General features: G+C 40.1%; 1 protein-coding gene across 9 annotated transcripts in view; it reads left to right on the top strand.

The window, feature by feature from the left end:
- DUSP22 (dual specificity phosphatase 22) overlaps positions 1-19840 on the top strand; it is a 43130-nt gene that overhangs the window by 17985 nt on the left and 5305 nt on the right. For 8 of the 9 annotated variants that reach the window (XM_014872374.2, XM_088170064.1, XM_088170033.1 and 5 more), the window contains 3 exons: positions 11413-11462; positions 16709-16783; positions 18301-18472. In XM_014872374.2, the coding sequence (XP_014727860.1) occupies positions 11413-11462; positions 16709-16783; positions 18301-18472 (297 nt within the window). Of the gene's footprint in view, positions 1-9590; positions 9759-11412; positions 11463-16708; positions 16784-18300; positions 18473-19840 lie in introns of those variants that run through there. The other variant, XM_088170055.1, reaches the window with a different exon arrangement.

Here is a 19840-nt window from a genome sequence, read left to right on the forward strand (position 1 = left end):
TGTGATGGACAGTCATGTCCAAGCAGCTGAATTTACAAGCATTCTTAGTCCTTTCATCATTCCTCCCTGCAGCCACAGGTTTAAGTGGTGGTAGAAGGAAGAATGCTTCCTATGTGCAACAGTGGTTGCTGTTCGCAACGTGGGAAAGAGAATGGTGTGAGTTCTGGGAGAGAGAGGGGTACTGAGTTCCTCTTGTCAAACAGGTGCCCAGACCCTGTTGCAGAGAGGCATCATCCTGGGTAGGCATTCTGTGGGTCCCCATGTGGAAATTCCACATTCGGGCTGCGTGTCATTGTGGCTGGCAAATGACGTGTCACAGGTTCAGACTGGAAGTAAGCAAGACTTTGACCATGAAGGTTAGTAATTGCTGGAATATATTTCCAGAGGTATAGGTGTATTTTCTCATATGCTCCATTTTTGTATGGAAGTTGATTCAAGTAAGGCTGGTTTATGTGGTCTTTAAGCCTTGCATTTTAGAACCAGGGCATTTTACAGTCCTTGGTCTGTCTGAGACACTTTGAGGTGCTTGGTGTAGTGACTGTTGTGAGCATTGCAGACACCTGTCCATCAGTCAGGAAATGGACTGAAACCAGCAGCTTCTTTCTCACAGTCCACCACACATTTGTCAGTTACCAGTAATTTTGCTGCTGCTCTTGACCTGCACCAGAGGTTTGATCTAGTAAATGTATGAATCCCATTACCAGTCGCCTGTGGTTGTGGAATCCTTTGGCATTAATTTATTTGTAGCATTATCATTGTCAGATTGACTCCTGCTCTGTCACAGGAAGCTCTGTATGCTGCACTCATCTGGTAGACATCATAATGATCACAGTCATGTAGATCTTAAATCAACAAGAATTTATATGGGCATGCCTGTACTGTCCCCTGCCACAGAAGCTCTCTGTTGTTCACTCTGTTAATGAGGAACTGCATGAAGAGTAGCTTTTTGCATGTGTGCTGCCTCTGTATGCATGTTGGTTTTCTTTCTTTGTTTTCTGTGGCTACAGAATATTTGTTTGGTTTTTATGTTCAGTATGTTGATTTTCCTTCCCTCATTCTGCAGAGTTAACCAGAGCACCATAAGAGGACAGTTATCTGTTTTTACTTTGTAGTCTGATGCCATTAACAATATCGTCTTAATCTGGTGCATACTGTCTCCAGAGCAGTGGTTTTCCCCTCTTTTTTCCTGAATCTGACTACCTAAATAAGTGCTGATATGGTAGGTGGGTGGAGGGATGGGGGAGGCAGAAAGAGCTGGTTGCTGACTGAATTACTGTGTACAGTTTTGAGCACCACAATATGAAAAAGACATTGAGCTATTGGAGACTGTCCAAAGAAGGGCTGTGAGGATGGTGAAGGGCCTTGAGGGAAAGCCTTATGAGGAATAGCTGAAGTCACTTGTTCTGTTCAGCCTGGAGGAGACTCAGGGAAGACCTCACTGTGGTCTTCTGCATCCTCACGAGGGGAAGTGGAGGTGCAGGTACTGATCTCTTCACTCTTATGACCAGTGGCAGGATTTGAGGAAACAGCATGAAGTTGAATCAAGGGAGGTTTAGGCTGCATATCAAGAAAATATTCTTCACTGAGAGGGTGGTTGGGCACTGGAACAGGATCCCCAGGGAAGTGGGCACTGCTGTCAGAGTTCAAGAAGTGTTTGGACAACACTCTTAGGGCACATGGTGTAACTCTTAGGTTGTCCTGTGCAGGGCTGGGAGTTGGAGTGAGTGATCCTCATAGGTCCCTTCCAACTTGGCACAATCTATGATTCTATAATCTTTTTTGTCCAGTCTATCAGCTTATGCAACCAGCACAATTTAAATGAACTGTGTCATTGGAAATAAAGAACTTCTCAGCCAGGTTGTCTTATAAAGAATTGTAGATACTTTTTTTCCTTTCAAATCCTAAAATTTATATCCAAGTAGAAATAGATTTTCAAAGATTCAGTATCTAAGAAGCTGAACTGGAAGTGAACAACAGAGTTAAAAAGCTCCGTGATGATCTTTTAGAAAAATCTTTCATATTCCCTGAGTAAATACATTAATAGAATATGGGCAATGAGAAGATGCTGTAACTGGAACAGAACCAGTAAGTGTGAGGAATAGAAGAAAAATAGAAAAATAAGGATGTCGTGGAGAAGATGTGTAACTTCTTTGCACCAGATTTATCACTGCTGAATGCTGTGATATACCCGTTTTACGAGGTATTAAGGATGAGAAGCTTGCAGCTGGGGAAATCACAAGAGGAAGTGCTGAATCAAGATTATGAATTAAAAATAAAGTGTACAACTGGCTGGTAAACCAGACATTTGGAAGAAAGTGAAGAGCTAAATGACTGAACAGCTATCAAAAACTGAGAAATGTTTATAAGATCAAATGGTCATAGCCTGAAGACCTATATAGTATAGATAATGGATTCATACCAGCTTGCATTAAGATCTGGAATCTTGCTTCATATTTTTCAAGCTTGGCTGTATGTTGAAAGTTTTAAGGCAGTTTTAGCTGAGCTTGATTATCTTGCATGTTTATCCATGATCTTTAGACTACACGTGTGCTTTTTTAGAAATGGAAATGTTAGAAGAACTGAACTGGCAGCTCTGGCACAATGCAAGTACTCTGGTTAGCACAGTTTGTGGATTGCATTTTTGCAGCTACTTAGGTTATGACTATAGAAACCTATAATATCTGCTGTTAGTACTTAATGTGTTAACTTTGGCCGGGGAACTTTGACCTTCCTTTAAGTTTTCTAATTTTTTCCTGCTATCACAAGTTTGGGGAAACTTCTTTCTCTCGTGGCTGCACTTTCTGGATTGACTTAATATTTTTATGTGTGTATATAGCAGGAATTACCCTGTGCTTAAAAAAAGAGAAAAAAATCCTGGATTATGCCCCCAATTTCCCCAACTAATAACTTTGGCATTGCTGAAAGCTGCTTTAATGATTTGTTTTGTAGTCATAGATTCATAGAATGGCTCGGGTTGGAAGGGAATTTAGAAACCATCTCATTCCAACCCCCTGCTGTGGACAGGGACACCTTCCACTACACCAGGCTGCTCAGAGCCCCATCCAGCCTGGACACTTCCAGGGATGGGGCATCCACAGCTTCTCTGGACAACCTGTTAGTATCTCACCCTCAGAATAAAAAAACTTCTTCCTAACATCTAATCTAAACCTACTGTCTTTGAGTTTGAAGTCATTTTTCCCTTGTCCTATCACTACATGCTCTTGTAAAAAGTCCTTCTCCATTTTTCTTGTACTTGCCTTCATGGGCTGGAAGGCCACAATTAGGATAGCCCAAAGCTTTCTCTTTACCACGCTGAATAATCCCAATTCTCTCAACCTTTTCTTCTAGGAGAGGTGCTCCGTCCCTTTAAACATTTTAGTATCCCTCCTCTGGACTCAGTCCAGCAAATCCATGTCCTTCTTGTGTTGAGGCCCCAGATCTGGGTGCAGCACTGCAGGTGGGGTCAGAGGAGAGCAAAGGGGCAGAATCCCCTCTCTTGCCCTGGTGACCACGCTGCTTTGGATGCAGCTCAGGATGATGTTGGCTTTCTGAGCTGTGAGTGCACGTTGCTGGGCCATGTTGAGCTTCTTATCCACAGCAGCCCCAAGTCCTTCTAGGTAGGGCTGCCCTAGATGTTCATCCCTCACCCTCTGAGGACTATCCTCACACTGGATAGTAGTCCAGAAGGGATTTGTCTGGACTCAAAGGCATATCACTACTTAACATGAACTAACTATAAAAGAAATACTGTGAAACCAATCAGATGTTTTTTGTTGTTGTTGTTGTTGTTGTTTTTTTGTTGTTTGTTTGTTTTTAATAAAACAACGTATGTTTATTCTGGAGAGATGCTGCTCAGGAAATGAAAACAACCAATCTGTTAAAAAATCTTTATTGCAATATTGGATAGCATGCAGAAGTCTTGAACTGTAGGAGGCCTTTCATATATGAAAATTGCATCTTGATGGCATGACAAGTGAAGGTCCTGCTGGGTATGACTGGGCAACACGTTGTCTGTGCAGGCTCTGTTGTCACTGAGATCCTCTCCAAACACTTACGGGAACTGTTAAAGAGGGGGATGGCAAGACAGCCTTCAAAATCAGAGGTACTAATACAGCAAGGTCATGGCTGTCGTATAAAGACTAGCTCTACAAATTAATAATTTAGTCAACTTGGACTGTTGCATTTCCATCCATAGCATTAAACTCGTATATTACCAGTGTTAAATGCTGTTGGTTTTCAGCCATCGTGCGAACTTCAAGAGAAAGTGTACAAGCACTTATTCTAACAAAAAACCTTAACTTTCCTTTATGATGTTTCACTGTCTTTTCATGTTAAGGGTTTCGCCTCATGAGATGTTTCAGAAGACCATGCTGAGCAAAACAGCTACCATTTTTCTTTCAGGTGCAGCGGCACCAGACAATTCTAGTTTGAAGTAATGCCTTGTCTGGCATTGATTCTGCTTGTGAAGTTGGGAGCTCTGACTAATTTTTCAATTACCCCAGTAGCCCACTAAGAAGCCACCAACAGACTTCCACAAAGTAGCTTTTAAAGTGTGTCAGGCCAGGCCTTCATGATGGGGTACCCGTGGCAGAGGCTGCTGCGGTGATGCACTAAATTAGTTCACTGATTGACTTGCTCATCTCATGTGAGCTGTGTCAAGGGAAGCACGTTCCTCTCATGGCAGGTGGCAGGGAGGAGAGGATGAGGACTGCTTGGAGCTTTCAATGGTGAGCTGTTTGCATGAACTATGTTGAGACCAGCAGGATTCTGGTGTTTCTAACTGCTTGGTTATGGTGTTAACCAGAACAGGACAAGTGCTCTGACCTGCCTCTGCAGAGAACATGATATGGAATGTGTTAACTCACACTTCTAATCACAGAATCATAGGTTTGGGTTGAAAGGGATCTTAAAGATCATCTAGTTCCAACCCTCCTACCGTGGATGGGTAGGAACACCTTCCACTAGACCATCCAATCTGGCCTTAAACATTTCCTGGGATGGGGAATCCGTGACTTCTCTGGGTATCCTGTTCTAGTGTTTCATCACCCTTGCTGTAAAGAATTCATTTTGAGTATCTAATCTAAACTTGCTGTCTCTCAGATTGAAGCCATTGCCCTTTGTCCTGTCACTATGTGCCCTTGTATAAAGTAATGTGAGCGTATTCCAGAGGTGTAGTGATCATGTTCCAGCATTCCCTTAAAGAAAGAGGCAGTTGTGATATATTGTTTTATTTTGGTACTCAGAGACCCCCTTGAGGGTTCAGGGATCAAGTATGATTGGTGGTGCTCAGATGTGCCCTGACATGCCTGGGAGCTTGAATAAGTCATGTAGTCAAGGCAGACTAACAAAGTCCTTCCTCTCAGCTGAAGTCCTGTTAATACTCGTGGTGTGTTGTAAAGGAGATAAACCACAATTTAATACAAACCCATTAGTATTTTCACCCATTCCTTCATATGAGACAGGTTAGAACTGGAATTTAGGGTTAGAATTAGAAATAATAACCACAGCTCTGTGCAATTAAAATAAAATCCTTATATTTTCAACATTTGTCTCTTTTAATTTCAGAGAGGAGAGATTGAGAAGGAGGGTTTTAACAGGACATTTTATATTTGTGATTCCAGCCTTAAGGAGCTTTTCAGAAGTATCACTGAGACTACTTCCTAAGAAAACTATGAACCAGTGTTGTAAAAAAACTCTGACATTGTATTATTCCTGATAGCACAACTGAAATATATGAATTCTATTGCAGGAGCATCCCATTTGCTGCTGTTGGTGTTATTAATGTAATTGCAATTTTATTCATAATATTTTTCAAAGCCCAGCCTGAGTGTGTTGTTCGCTAAAGTCAATTAGAGGTTGTCCTCAGCTGAAACACAAATGCATTTTCTATGAGTCATTAATAAAATCAGCACTAATAGTGATTGCTACAGAAAGTAACTGAAAGGACAAACAAACGGTTGAACGGTTTTCAGTTTAGCAGGTTCAGTTCAGTGCATTACTGGACTAAACCCTTTATAAACTCTTGTTGGTTTGGCTTGAGGAAGCTTTGTGCTGGCTGTTTCCCACTTTAGCTTTTTTGCTGAAATGCCCCTAAACAAAAATAAGTCCTCCTGTCCTCATCTGTTGATGTGACGACTCAAATTAACACATGGTTTTTGACTAACCTGAAAGAACTTGCCAGGTGCTGGAGGTTTTCTATTTGCATCTTGGTTCACAAATATAAGTTTAGGGTTTTATGTTAAAAAAAAATTTCTTGGAAATCGTTGATGGTATCTTTACATAAATTTAAATAGAGAAGTTTAATGCCAAAAATACAGTGCTACTCTTTTAAAACTTTTTTTGTATGGACCCTTCCCCCCACACTCTGCCCTTGGAGAGCAGAAATTTTGTAATTTGAAGCTCCTTCCCCCTCTCCTCAACTTTTAATCTAGATGCAGGCTTCCAGTGCTAACTAGAACCTCAGAAATGTATGTACAGCAGTGGCGGAGACGATGTTCTGAAAACCGTCTGTAAAATCATTACTTGGAAAACCCACTGAACATGAAATAATGACTAGCATTTTTAGTCCTTCTTATTCTCATGCAGGCTGTTTTGTGAGTGCTCATTTTATATAAGAATCACTGGACAGTTTCCTTGTACATATAAAACATCTATTAGTATAATTAAGATGTAATCAAACTGATTATCATTCTCAATGACTTCAGAATATCTTGATCATTGCAAAGGAGCAGCCATCTGTATAGGTGCTGCATTTGTCTTACAGTAGTTTTTGCAGTTTATCCTCTTCACCAAAATAATTCTTGGTATTGTACAACTGAATTTGAGTGTGCTCTGCAAAGGTCCTGTTTTCAGTCATTGACCCATTAGCTGACGTTTGGCACTTAGAGATATGTCATTCTGCTACTGCAAAATTCTACAAGTTCTATCAAAAAACCCCAAAATTTTTACAAGTTTGGTTAAAATGAAGTTGGAGTTTTTAAAATAAGATTCTATTTAAGTAGAATAGAAACAGAGTTTTCCTCATCCTGGACTGTTATGTTCCTGAGCACTGAATGAAATACTGGATTTAGTAACCTTTTTTAAAAGCTAATAACATTGGGAAGGTCTTGTTCTTTAGTCTTACTGACTTTTCTAAATGTGGCATAACTGTTCAGTTTCCAGTCTTAGTAGATCAATCTCTAAAATAATTAGAAATTTGAATATTGACAGAATTCCATTAATAACTTTAACTGTGTAAAGTGTAAAGCTTCTGCATATGTATGTATGCACCTGAAATCTGGTTTAATCCCTTGATATTCACTGCAGCAGAACTGACTTATTAATTTCAGAATCTGTGATGAAATTGCACAAGTGTTGTTGTTGTTGTTTCTCAAATAAGAGTGAATTTTAGAAATTTTACTTAACTCTCCCTTGTTTCAACTTTGACAATCTTGAAATCTGAATACTTGCCCTAGTTTTGTTAGCTCTCACTGTATCGATTTAACTGCAGCACTCAGTTTCAGGGCCTATGAGAGAAATCTAGTTTTGGTGGTTACTCTGCTGAAACAGAAAACAAAGTAAATTATATTTTATTTTACTGATTTTTTTTTTTTTTTTTGGACAATGGTAACAAGTTAAATACACCAAAAGAAATGGAAGCAGTGCTTTAATTTGATGGAGGCATCAGTTAAGATCATGATGTGAGTAACAAGCAAAGATCTGGGGTGTGTGTGTGTTGGAAGGTAGGGGTGTTTGGTGGTAAAGGTGATTGATGGAGAAAGGAAAGTGAGCAATTATATCAAAGTAACAAGTAGAAAGTAGTGAATTGAGTTGAGGAGAAAAAATGCTGTGTTCTGCATCTCACTGCCCTAGGAGCTTGTGTCTGTACCCATTCCATATGTTTGGAATGTTATATTACCTAATAATATACATAGATTCTGTGTAATTAAAAAAGGCTGGATCAATAGATTTTAATTGGGTACTCTGAGGAAAAGTGTGTTTGGAGAGATAAAGCATGACTGACATAGCTGTCAGCTGAAGAAATGTTTGAATAAATATATATGCAAGAATATTCAGTAAATAAAGTGGATGCATTACTTTGTATAGGATTTTAAATTGTGTTTCTCTTTTCATCAGTTGTTATGATTTGCAAGCTTTTCCCTTTGTTTCAAATAAATACCATGTTTTGAAATGAGTAGCTGCTCTGTAGCACCTAATTTTTAATGAATATAGGTGAAGTGACACAATAGCTGTTTTGAGTTGTTCTGTCCTTCCTTCACTGAATAACTTTACAAAATTATCATTCTTAGAGAATCAAGTGTCCTTAATTAAAAAAGCTGTAAATAAAGCTTTCCATATAGTTGACATAAAATTTGTATTTGTCTTTCCATCTATTAATGTGCGATTTTGGTTCAACCTGGGATACTGTCATCTGCACCTGGATTCAGGTTTATTTAATGAAACTGCTGACTAAGGACCAGTTTGAAGCCTGTTGAAATTTTCACAAAAAGCTGGCTTCAACAGTCTTTGATTTTGCTTACTCTGTTGTAGTCACTATACTGGTGATTGTTGCCACCTAGAATTTTATGCTTTGCAGTTTGAGAATGGCAGACAAAGTGCTAGGTGTCTTTTTGCCTGCTAGTACCCTATATTAAATGTTGTAGGTAGCTGTTTGTTTGCTTGGCATAAACTTCTGCTTTGAAAGGTCCCTTTGGGACAATTCTTTGATGGTACCTGCAGGGTATTGCACAGGAAAGACACTAGTGTCTTGGGGCACAGATACGCAAATACTGTGATCCTGGGTAGTTTGTTTTTTTTTTTTCCCAAAAGAGTCACAAACAGCAGGGTTCAGCTATTAAATATCTTTCTATTGCTGATATGTTTAAAAAAAAAAAAAAAGAAGAAGAAAATCTAATTCCAGCAATCAATGTAGGAATATCCTACACAAAAAATCTTGAGTATCATGTATGAATACCTGCCTCATACAATATTGCGGTGGTGTTGTATTTCAAGTATCCGGTTGCAATGAATGATCCTATTATTATAATTATTATTTCAACCAAGAGAAGCAAAACTAGGTGGTAGGGTGGGATCCTCAGGAGTAACCAACTCTGGCCAAACTGTGTTTGGCTTGAAGTTGCTGAGAGTTTCACTGTTGATTTTTGTGGGAGATGGGTTAGGTCACTGCACAGTACTTTTGAAATCCCACCTCTAACTATTTCTGAGTTGAGTGTGTGATTATTTCCTCACAGGGAGGAGTCCATCACCACAGCTTTCCAAAAACACAGGTGATACACATCAGCCAAAATACCAAATTCCAGTAACTTAAACCATCTCCTTTCTGAGAAGATTTATTAATAAAGCTAGCAGGCTGATGCTGAGCATTTGCAAGCACAGTAGTGAAAAGTGTGCTGTGGGCTTCACTGAAGTTGTAAGTGCTGAAGATGTCCAGGATCAGGCTTTGGATGAGCCATTCAGGACCATGTGTTCCTTCATAGGCTGGTTTCATGCTTGCTTGCAGTAGTTGGAACTAACCAGCCATGACAAGAAAAAGAACATTGCAGGTCTTAAATTTGTGTTGGTGCTACTTCTGCTTTTAGAGTGAACATGACCTGAAAGCCCCTCTGCAGTCAGCCTGTGAAAAGCGCTCAGCATGTGCCATAGCTTCTGAAATCTGCGGAACAATTTGCGTCAGTGCGTGCTGGAGGAGCGAACCTTCTGGCATGTACTGCACTCCAGAGCTAACCCATCTCCTGCCCTCAATTCTCAGTCTTTCAATGGTATGGAGTTGCTAATGTAAATTTACTTTCGGGTCTCAGGCCCTCATTTTCCTGGAGTGACTCACTTGAAGTGATACTAGTGTCCAAGATAAACCTCCTAGATGTTTCATACAAATGCTTATTATTGTAATTAATCTATTAATATAATTAATTATCCTTGACTCAGCAGCCTATCAATATAAATATTACTGCTACATTATCTTTCTATGAATGTGTCTATACAAGTTGTTTTGGATCAGCTTTTGGCTGTGGAGCCCTCCTGGTTTCCCACAATGTTTCTGACTGTTTCTAAGAGTTTCTGATTATTTCCCACAATCTCTCTGACATAGTGGTGAAGTTTGTGCACCTTGCAGAGGTATGGTGCACAGAGTGCATGGTGCTGAGATCAGAATCTCTTGTAAAAGGGCTTGCTCTTTGTGCAATTGCAAGTGAAGAAACAAAGTGTGTGTAGGGGAAATAAGGAGGGGTTTCTGAACGAGCAAAGCAAAGGGGTTGTAGATGATGCTGCCTCAGGTAGCTACACATTTGAGCAGAGAAAATTCCTCTTCTTCCCCCAGCTGGCAAATAAAATGCCTGGTAGGTGCAGATTGTGTTCCACCTTGTTGGCAAAGGATCTCTTGTACATAAATGTGCAACTTTCCATACGTGGTGTTGAACATGCGGATTATTGCAGGGGTGTGCATCGTTACAAAAGGCTGGATTAAGGTGCATTTTATAGTGCATTTTATAATGACCCTTTTGCTTGAATTATTATCTTTACAAGTGCATCTGAAGAATTCATAACTTGGCATCTGAGATAATTCAAAAGAGTTCTATTGAATAATGTAGTTTTAGTGTGTCTTGAGCTGCAGATTGTATTCTTGGAAGTCCTGTTTGAGAAGTCAGCTAAATGTGCTTTCAGAAGCGTTCTATTTCTTAACAGTCATAGGAGCAAAGAAAACTTTGAAAATAAAATGACAGTTGAAATGAGCGTTGACAATGCAAAGCAGTAGCGTAGGATTATAAATATGTTGTTTTAAATATATCCAGTAACATTTTTAATACATCAGAAATGGTTATCTAACTTCCCTACTCGGTTCTTGTAACGTATTATGATAGCTGACTAAGAAAGAGAGGCGAACTTTGTGGAAGAAAAGTATGTGTTTTATGGTTGTCCTTGAAGGTTTCCAAAAATAAAAACCCAAAATCCATATCACAAACACGTTTCTTCTTTGAAATACATTTTGTTTGGTTTATCAACTGGGTAAAGAAAAATGATTGTGTGAGTTTAAAAGAAAACTGCATATAACAATCTCAGGTTGTAACATCTGTTCAGAGAAAGGGAAGGGCCGGAGAAGATGCGACTTCATTTTCCTAGAAAAACAAGAACACTTGTTTGCAGAAAAAGGTTTAGGTCTTTTTAGTAAAGATGCTCCTTTTTTTAAAAGCTTACTATTGAGCCTTGGGAGAAGCATGACTAAGCTATATACTGGTGTCTTAGCAATATGAAAGCAAGTGTTTTAAAATCTGACTGTATAATCTCTGCTTGTCTGAATGGTATTGCTTCCTCAAAATCATTAATATTTCACCAGTCTAGAGCAAGACTTGTACTGTGCTGGATAAATATGTTTAACTTCAATTTCTTCTTCTCATACCTTTTTGCTTCTTTACACAGGGAATGAAATATCTGTGCATTCCTGCTGCTGACTCACCCTCGCAGAACTTGTAAGTATTCTTTAAAAATAAATCATAAAACCCCAGAAATCCCATGGTGCCATGATGCCACTTTAAAATTTGCTGAAAGCTCTGATTCTGATCTCTAATTAGTATTACACACATGCAAGGTTTAAACCATTAAGAATACACAGTAACACTTCATTTCACCCTGCTTTTTGTGTGTGTTTGTAAGAGGCTCAGTATGTAAACACTCTTCATTTGTGGCCTTAAACTTCAGGAATTCCTTAGTGAGTCTGGACCTAATTCAATCACAATTTATTCTAGCCACTGTTTTTGTAAAGCTTTGTGTTTGGCTCCCCCCCCCTTTTTTTTTTTTAGTGCCAACTGCAGCCGTTAACAAAATAAAATATTTGAAAGAGGTTTGAAGCCTGGTGCCTCAAGGGTTGAAATAAATTCCTCACAGTGATCCTTCAAAACAAAGTCCCTGTGTGCAAATTATATCTGCTGGGGAACTTCTTGAGCTTGCTTCAGAAATCCCTGCTGCTCTTAGTATAAGCTGGCACAGCAGGGAATTTTCTGCTCTGCAGTGACTCTTACCTTGAGAACATAGGTAGTGCAGCTAGGGTGTCCAAAGCTTGCTCTTTGTCATCTCTGCTAAAGTTCACGTAATGCTAATTGACTTATGTCTGGTTTTAATTGAGCATAGCAAGTCTTGATTCCAAAGAGAAATCAAAACAAAAGAACTTGGATGGTGACCAGCTCTTTCTTCTGGAGCTCACTGTTTATGTTGGGGAGAGGTGAGGGGGGTTTCAGCCACATCCTGCTACCAAGTTTTGGTAGAGAAACAAGTAGTGGAAAGAGACCTGGTAGGTACGGAAGGAAGCGCAGCACTGCTTTTCTCTTGTATCACAGCAATATTCCGGCTCATGCTTTTGGGGGATATTTTTAGAGCACGTGTTTCTCATACTCTAGAAATATTCCAGTGTGGCACTTGATGTGTGGTGATTTGCCTTTTCATTCTGCATTTCTGTCGTGATTTTAGGGGAAGGGGAAAAAACCCAAAAACAACCACACCCCACCCGCAATAAAAAACACCCTAATCCCCTAAATTTCAGGTCTGTAATGAGAAGGCAGGTAGCTAGCTGCCTTTGTCATGGACAACTTCCATGGCCTTAATATTTAGAATAAAAATAAATAAATTTAAAGAAATATCCTTTTGGGAAGGAAAGCTAATCTGAGATTAGAGGAAAACATTCACATGTCATTAATTGTTCATTGGCATTTAGAGCAGCATTTTTGACAAAGTTTTCTAAATCTACTTCCTTTGTTAATAGAGATCAATTGGGAATGGAAAGAGAAAGGATGGCATTTATGATGAACATTAATAAATGTACAGTTCCCTCACTGTTAAATATCAAGGAGTTATACTGAAAAACCAGCTCCTGTGCTTGAGCTGTCCAGTATAGTACCAAGGCTCTTAAGGCTTCACTAAGAGGATAGAATATTTGCATGAATGTTGTTTCTGTTATGCTGCAGACATCTAAAATACTTGCTTTGGTATCAGGTGGTTGCCAGCAAACGTCATTACTTCTAATACTGATACATTCTATCACTTAAAGTAAAACTTGATGAGTAACGGATTTTTCTTCTTTTACTTTATACAGTCCAGGCCTTCAAGTGAAATCAAATCACGATGTTCACAAAAAGCACCACTGCTTGCTTTGCACATGCAGTCTTTTGAAAGCAAGAGGAAGTTGTCTTTGTTCAGCCTGTGAGGACTGGATGCAGTCTTATCTAGGAGTGGTTAGCCATACTGCCTGTGCCCACCGTGGAGGGAGGGATAGCTAGGGAATAGGAAGGGGAATTGGTCCCTCTGCAGCATCTTTGCATGTCTACCTCCTTCTGAAAGAGGGATTCTGCTGATGTCAGGGAGAAAGAAACAACTAACCAAGCAGCATCCTATATTACAGGTCCTTGTGTTCTCTTAGCCATGGTTGACAGGCACAACTGATGGGGTGCACACTGCTCTCTTGTCTGTTTTCCAAAAGCAAGGACCAACTGGAAGCCTTTTACCCACTCAATTTTGAGACTATGAGCTCTTAATGCACTTCAGCTCTATTTTTCTAAAGGAAACCTCTGGTTTCTTGTGTGTATAATGTACGTTTATTCCTAGAAGACTTGTTTAGTGGAGTTCTTTTCATCAAGGGATAACTTGCCAGGGAAATACAGCAGGGATTCCCCTGTTAGCATGTGGGTGTTCACTAAAGTGTCTCAAAAGCTTTATTTTATTCCACTGTTCTACCCCTAGTAAGCACAGGAAGAAAGCAATTGCTTTTCAGACTCAAGGTACTTCCTAGATGTTAAATCAATGTTTTCCCTGGTCTGTGAGAATTTTACCTTGGGCCAGTAACTGCTCCAGAAATGTCATCATCCGTGGAACTTGTCACTAAAAAGTTATTTCTATAGAAATAAAATCTTCCCTTCCTGCCCTGTTCCAGTTAATTGTCTTTGGCTGCGTGTTTCTAAAGAATTAACCTCCAACAGTCAGGTGGTTAGTGATGATAATACAGAAGCCAGATGACCTATTAAAAGGAGAAAATTTTGGTAGATTTTTCTTTTACATCACCAAAGAATCATCAAGATGCTTCATCCTATCTGATTTGGATGTTGTCTTTTTAACCTTTTAAAATATTGGTAGAAGTCCAATTAGCAACAAATGAAAATATAGCTCTGGTATCAAAACTCTGCTCTTGGTCTAGTTTTGAATTATGCAGCGTGCTAATATGTAACTTTAGATAACTTTTACAACATCCTGGTAGGGGTGTTGTACTGGTGCTTCTTCCTGTGGTGTTTTCCCACTGTGGAGATGATGCAGTTCAGGACCCAGCTTTCAGCTGGGAGATGTAAGAGCCAGATATCATGTAATAAATTGTCCTGAAGTCCAACAAATGGGCTGCAAATCAACACATTTGTCAAGTGCTTTCCTGTTAGAGATGATAGTCAACTGTTTTGTGGTTAATGTAAGACTTACCATTCTTCTTTGTGTCTGGCACTTGCCACACAGCTAACTGGTCCTCAATCTTACTTTTCATCTAAACATGATTTTACCATAACTCTGAAAATGAGTGTAGGCGACTGTGTCTGCTGGCTCCAGAAGAGACCCTGATGCCATAGGGCTGTGGTGAAGTACATATCTCCTTTTCTCTGGCTCAGGGTGAGGAGGGGGCAGGGTGCTATAGAGCAGCACTAATTTTAGATGTTACTATTTCTCTTCTAATTTTCATGAATGCCTGTAAACACACTTGAAAGCACATCAGCAGCGAGGAAAGGTGAAGAAAACTGGGTGAATGGAGTTCACAATGTTTAGTGCCTTGCAAAGGTGCTATGCTCAGTCACAGATATTTTTCAAATCAGAGTGTTGGAAATGTCTTACCAAAACTTATGCAAGACCATTGAAACAAATTCACTGATGCATGAAGCTGCCCCCCGGCTAGATTTTCTAGAGAGAAAGAGAAAAGATGAGAAGATCAGGTGTCAATACAGACCTAACCAAGCTGCATCTGAGTGAATGCTTTCAATCTTAACTAAGCTCTTCACTGTGCAATAGCAATGCCTCTTGCACACATAGCCAGAGATCTTATTTCTCCTCTAAGTTTGTTTATGTGAACCTCTTGTGCTCCCCTGGCAGACCTGAGCACCGTGATTTGTTAGAACTCAGCCAGTGACTGATTTGGCGTGGCAGTCTGAGTACACTTGCATTTGTAAGGCTTTGTCTTCACTTATCCCACATACTTCATCAGTTCCTTGAGAAACATAAACCCCTGAGTTGACCTGCTGTCCTAAAGCTTAGGATTGCATTGTGCCTTGACATTTTCCAAATAAACTGCTCAGGTCTTCCCTAGCTGTGTTTTCCATGTTGTATCCGGTGGTGCAGGAACTGCATTGGAGAGGGAGCTCCAGTCTTTGGGATCTTCTTTTTCTTCATTCCAGTTAGATATCCTTGCAAGTTCTGCAGGCAGTGACACTCTGTTGCATCAGTGTTGTCCTTCAGGTCAGGAGTGTTTACAGTATCAGCAGCTGCACTGTTAGGCAGGAAGGGAAGCTTCCTTTTATGTGGGTATTCCTGATTTTTGTGTGGCTGCTGGTGCTGGGCTGAGGTTTTTTTTCTTTTACCCTTGTGGTATAATATTCACCCAGAAAGGGGAAACATCTTGAATACAGGACGTTGTGTTTCATGGGTGTTGAGCGCAATGTGCTTTCAGGTTTGCCCTTGCCAGCAGGCCTGGTAATGACTGCCCCCTAAGAACCTCTTTCCTCTGCCCACGTTGCCCACATGCTACTGCTTGTGAGCTTGAATTGCAAGAGCTCTCAAAGGCCACAGTGAGCTCCAGCTCTGTTGAGCTAAGAGATGCTGTTGCAGCTGTGGTAAACTGCAGGCAGCACCAAAGGCTTCGCAGTTGGAAAGGTGGGGTGGGCGACTTGGAACTGAGATGCAAGGAGGCAGTGCTGCATATTCACTCAGATGGTGACAACTGCCTGCTTAATGTCCTTCACTATCCCCACTTAAAATGAAAGGGGCATGTGTTAAGGGTAATGAGATTATAAACCCTGAAGTTTGTAAACGGAGTCCTCTCTACATTTTCTCCTCTGCTGCTTTAAAACAGGCAGGCTGTAGGCTGACACCCTGAATATAGGCAGGAGGGGTACTGCTGTCTGAAAGGAGAAGACTGGAAGGAACTAAAGAAAGCAGGGCTTGAACTGACCATTTTTTCATAACAGAGACAAAAGAGAGTGATTTCACGTAGCCAAGCAGAAAGTCTTAATGTTTAGATATGTCCTAGCACATGGCTTGAAGGGGAAAGTAGAGTTAAAGTTAAGCCTAAGTTTGGGTAGCAGGTAGTGTCTCTTTGTGAGAGACATTGTGTCTGGAGAGCTGCTTGTATAGTTGTGCTGAGTTCCATCTGACATCACACAAGAACATGTGAAATCAAGTCACTGCTTTAAAGAAGAATCAAACACAAACTGAAATAAAGACTTGACAGTCATCAGAATAAAGTTTATCACACTGTAGTGCCTAAAAAACCAGTTTCTTACTCGGATAGAGTGGCAAATAACTTATGCCAGTGAGTTTTGTGTTTCATTGGCAGACAATAACTTTTACTTTGTAAGACCTGTATTCGGTTCTAAATTCTAGAAATAGCGTGAAGCAAGCTTTCGGATATATTTCTCTCTTTCTAAGTAGTGATTTTACTAAATACAGCACTTTCTTTATCCCCTTCTGCTTTTGTTTTCAGAGCAAGGCATTTCAGAGAGAGCATCAAATTTATCCATGAGTGCCGGCTCACAGGTGAAGGCTGCTTAGTTCACTGGTATGTATGCTGCTTGCTAAAAAAACTTTTTAAGGGTTTCTCTATCTTGATTTGGATGTTCATAATTTTAATAAATTAGTGGTCATCTCCCCTCTGTAACAAAATACTCTTGGACTGAATTGTCCCCTTTATTCTAAAAGCCCCCAAAGATCTGCAAATGCTATTAAAGCCTTATGCTAGGACTTTTGAGTCTCTGGGGTGAGCAGCTGCTTGGAGATGAAAGGAGCCCAAGAAATTCTTCTTGACCTTCTCCTATGAAATATTTTTGTAGGACTGGGAATTTTTGTAGGACTAGGAATGTGTTGGGTGGAGACATTTATTTCTCATCATTTTAATCACTGTATTTCTAAATGCAATTTCCATAATCCTAATAATTTGATTATTTTCTCTAATAGCTGTTTTGGTGACTTCAGAGTTGTTAAAAAAATCCTGTCTGAACAGAAATTGTCTTTTTTTTCCCTTTCTTTTTCTTTCAACTGCCGAAGCATTCAAATGTTGCATTTGCTAATAGCAAGACCCTGATTGGAGAGATGCTCCTGGGACTGTAAAGAATAGAAAAGGAAATCCCACCCTGGGTTTTTTCTTGCTTTCTGCTATTGGTTGTGGTCTTTGTGCTGTATGTCCAAGGGACATATCTGAGTCTATATCTGGAATCAGAGTCATCTCGTGATTTGAACACTGGACTTGTACACAGGCCCTGAGCATAAATCCTCACTTTGCTGTTGACTCATGACAGAGCTGTGCATGAGCCATTTGGTCAGTCTTGGTGTATGGAAAACAGGAATAAGTAGTCTGAATGCTCACAGAGTTTTAAAAACCTTATATTTAAATTCGTGAAGTATTTCAGAAACATAAAATGGTGAGTCTTTTTACTATGGTAAATATAACTCTAACACATTCTTTATACTCTCAATAGAAATAATTCTGAGTTTGTCCAGTGTTGTCCAACCAGGTATAATGAATGATTCTTACTCTATCCTAGCTTTTCATCTGGGGAAACTGGGGTCCTGAGAGTTTAAGCTGCACAATGCAGTGGATAGCAGAAAGAGGAACTCAAGCGAACAGAGATATGTACCTCTTATTAGTTCAGTTAAAGTTCATTTTGGCCCCATGAAATTGCAGCCTTTATTCATGGTGAAGAGGAAACAGTCTTATTTCACTGCTCTGACCTATATGAACAGAAGAAAGAAAGTGGGTGACTTACTTCTGCCTTTTAAAAACCCAAATCTAACTTAGAATGTGTGCACTGCCCCCTGCTTTTGTAACTACTTCATGCTTATTTCTTCCTTCTCAGTCTCATATGAATTACTACTCAAAACCCACTTTATTAATCATGTAGATTTTTTTCTGCTGCATTTGAAAAAGCAGCAGCAAAACCATTTAACTCAAATATATAATATTTCTTCCTCATGGCAAGCAACACAGCAGTCTGCTGTGATGTTAAGAAGTGATGCTTTTAGCTGTGACAGCTGAAGTGCAGCAGTGCTTCAGTGTATTGCACCTCCTTTTCCATGCAGCCTTGCAGGTGTCTCCAGGAGTGTCACCCTGGTGGTTGCCTACATCATGACCATCACAGACTTTGGCTGGGAAGATGCACTGTCTGTTGTCCGTGCAGCGAGATCCTGTGCCAATCCAAACATGGGCTTCCAGAGACAGCTACAGGAATTTGAAAAACATGACGTTGATCAGGTAAATGAACTACAGAAAAGAGCTGTGAAACACAACTCCGAGTCAGATCTTGGGCTACTTCTTATTATGTTGTGGTCTGTGTGGTTTATCTGACTCCCCATTTTTGCTTTGACATATGGCTTCTTAGCCCAGCCTGCTCCACGAAGGAGATACTGATAGATCTGAAGGTACCAGGGAATGCTGGATGGGAGAAGGGATGAGACACACCATCTAAACACCTCCTGCCCAACTATGCTGTCAATCTAGTGGTTGCTTCATCTGAGCTAAGACACAATTTAAGATTAACACCGTTAGGGGGGTGAAAGGTAAAGGGTGAGTTCTCAGAACAGCAAAAAAGGCCAGCCTGTGGCTACCAGTTGCATAAAAGTAGTGGGTTTCCCCCCAGCACATTCATTTGGGAATAGTAAGCAGGAAAGAAATCATTATCACGAATTTTTCCTGACAGGAGTTAAACTAAGTCCTCATTATGGTTTGTGTGTTGTGATCCTCCTCCCACCTTCTGTGGCTAAGACTTAATAAGTTTTCTGATGTTTAAGGCAGCCTCAGAGCTGACCCTTTTTTTCTTATTAACCTCTGAAGGTTTTGTAGGACTGGGAGAACCAATGGAAGAGTAGGAGTGGAAGAGGGGTTTCATAAAACAAAATATTATTTTCTTACTCCGAAAAGCCCCATCCTATGCAAAGGACCTGCTCCCTGTGGGTGATTAGTGACTTCCACTTATGTTACCAACCTACTGTGGCTGTCCCTTCCATTTTCCATTGCTCAGCATGTTGTTGTTGTTGTGTGGGCTTTTGTGCTTATTAAAAATAACAACAACAGAGGCAAACCAAAGCCGGAAAGCAAAATACATGAGACAAAGGATGTAGGGTTTTTTATTCCATCCCTGTCATTCTGCTGCAGAAAGCTCAGGGTTTAGAAATTACCATTTGTTTTGCATGATGCAGTTAGCAACTGTAAACATTTGCTTTTTTTTAATATTTAACTGAATGTTTCCTGGATTGTTTGGAACTGGTGTAAATGGTAGAATAACTGATTTTTAAGAGACAAAAGTCAGAGAGGGACTTTCCAGACTTGTCTCCTTCCTCCCTTACAGTCATTTCTACTCCAATTGGTTTGGTCTAACAGCAATGACAATTAAGGCCGTATGCAAATAGCCTGATAAAGACAGTAACGTCTCTCTTTTTTCATCCACCATGGACTGTGCATTCTGTCTTTATTCACTGAGGGGGAGGCAGTAGGTTGCAAAAAGAAGTATCCACCTGTATTCACTGGCTGGGCTGTAGTTTCTTACTGTTTCGTAAGAGCAACCACATCCTCAGCAGGTGTCTGTTTACACACCTGATTTCAGTGGAATGATGCCATCTGCCA

The sequence above is a fragment of the Sturnus vulgaris genome, chromosome 1 (genome assembly GCF_052056855.1).
Source record: "Sturnus vulgaris isolate bStuVul1 chromosome 1, bStuVul1.hap1, whole genome shotgun sequence".
Taxonomy (NCBI): Eukaryota; Metazoa; Chordata; class Aves; order Passeriformes; family Sturnidae; genus Sturnus; species Sturnus vulgaris.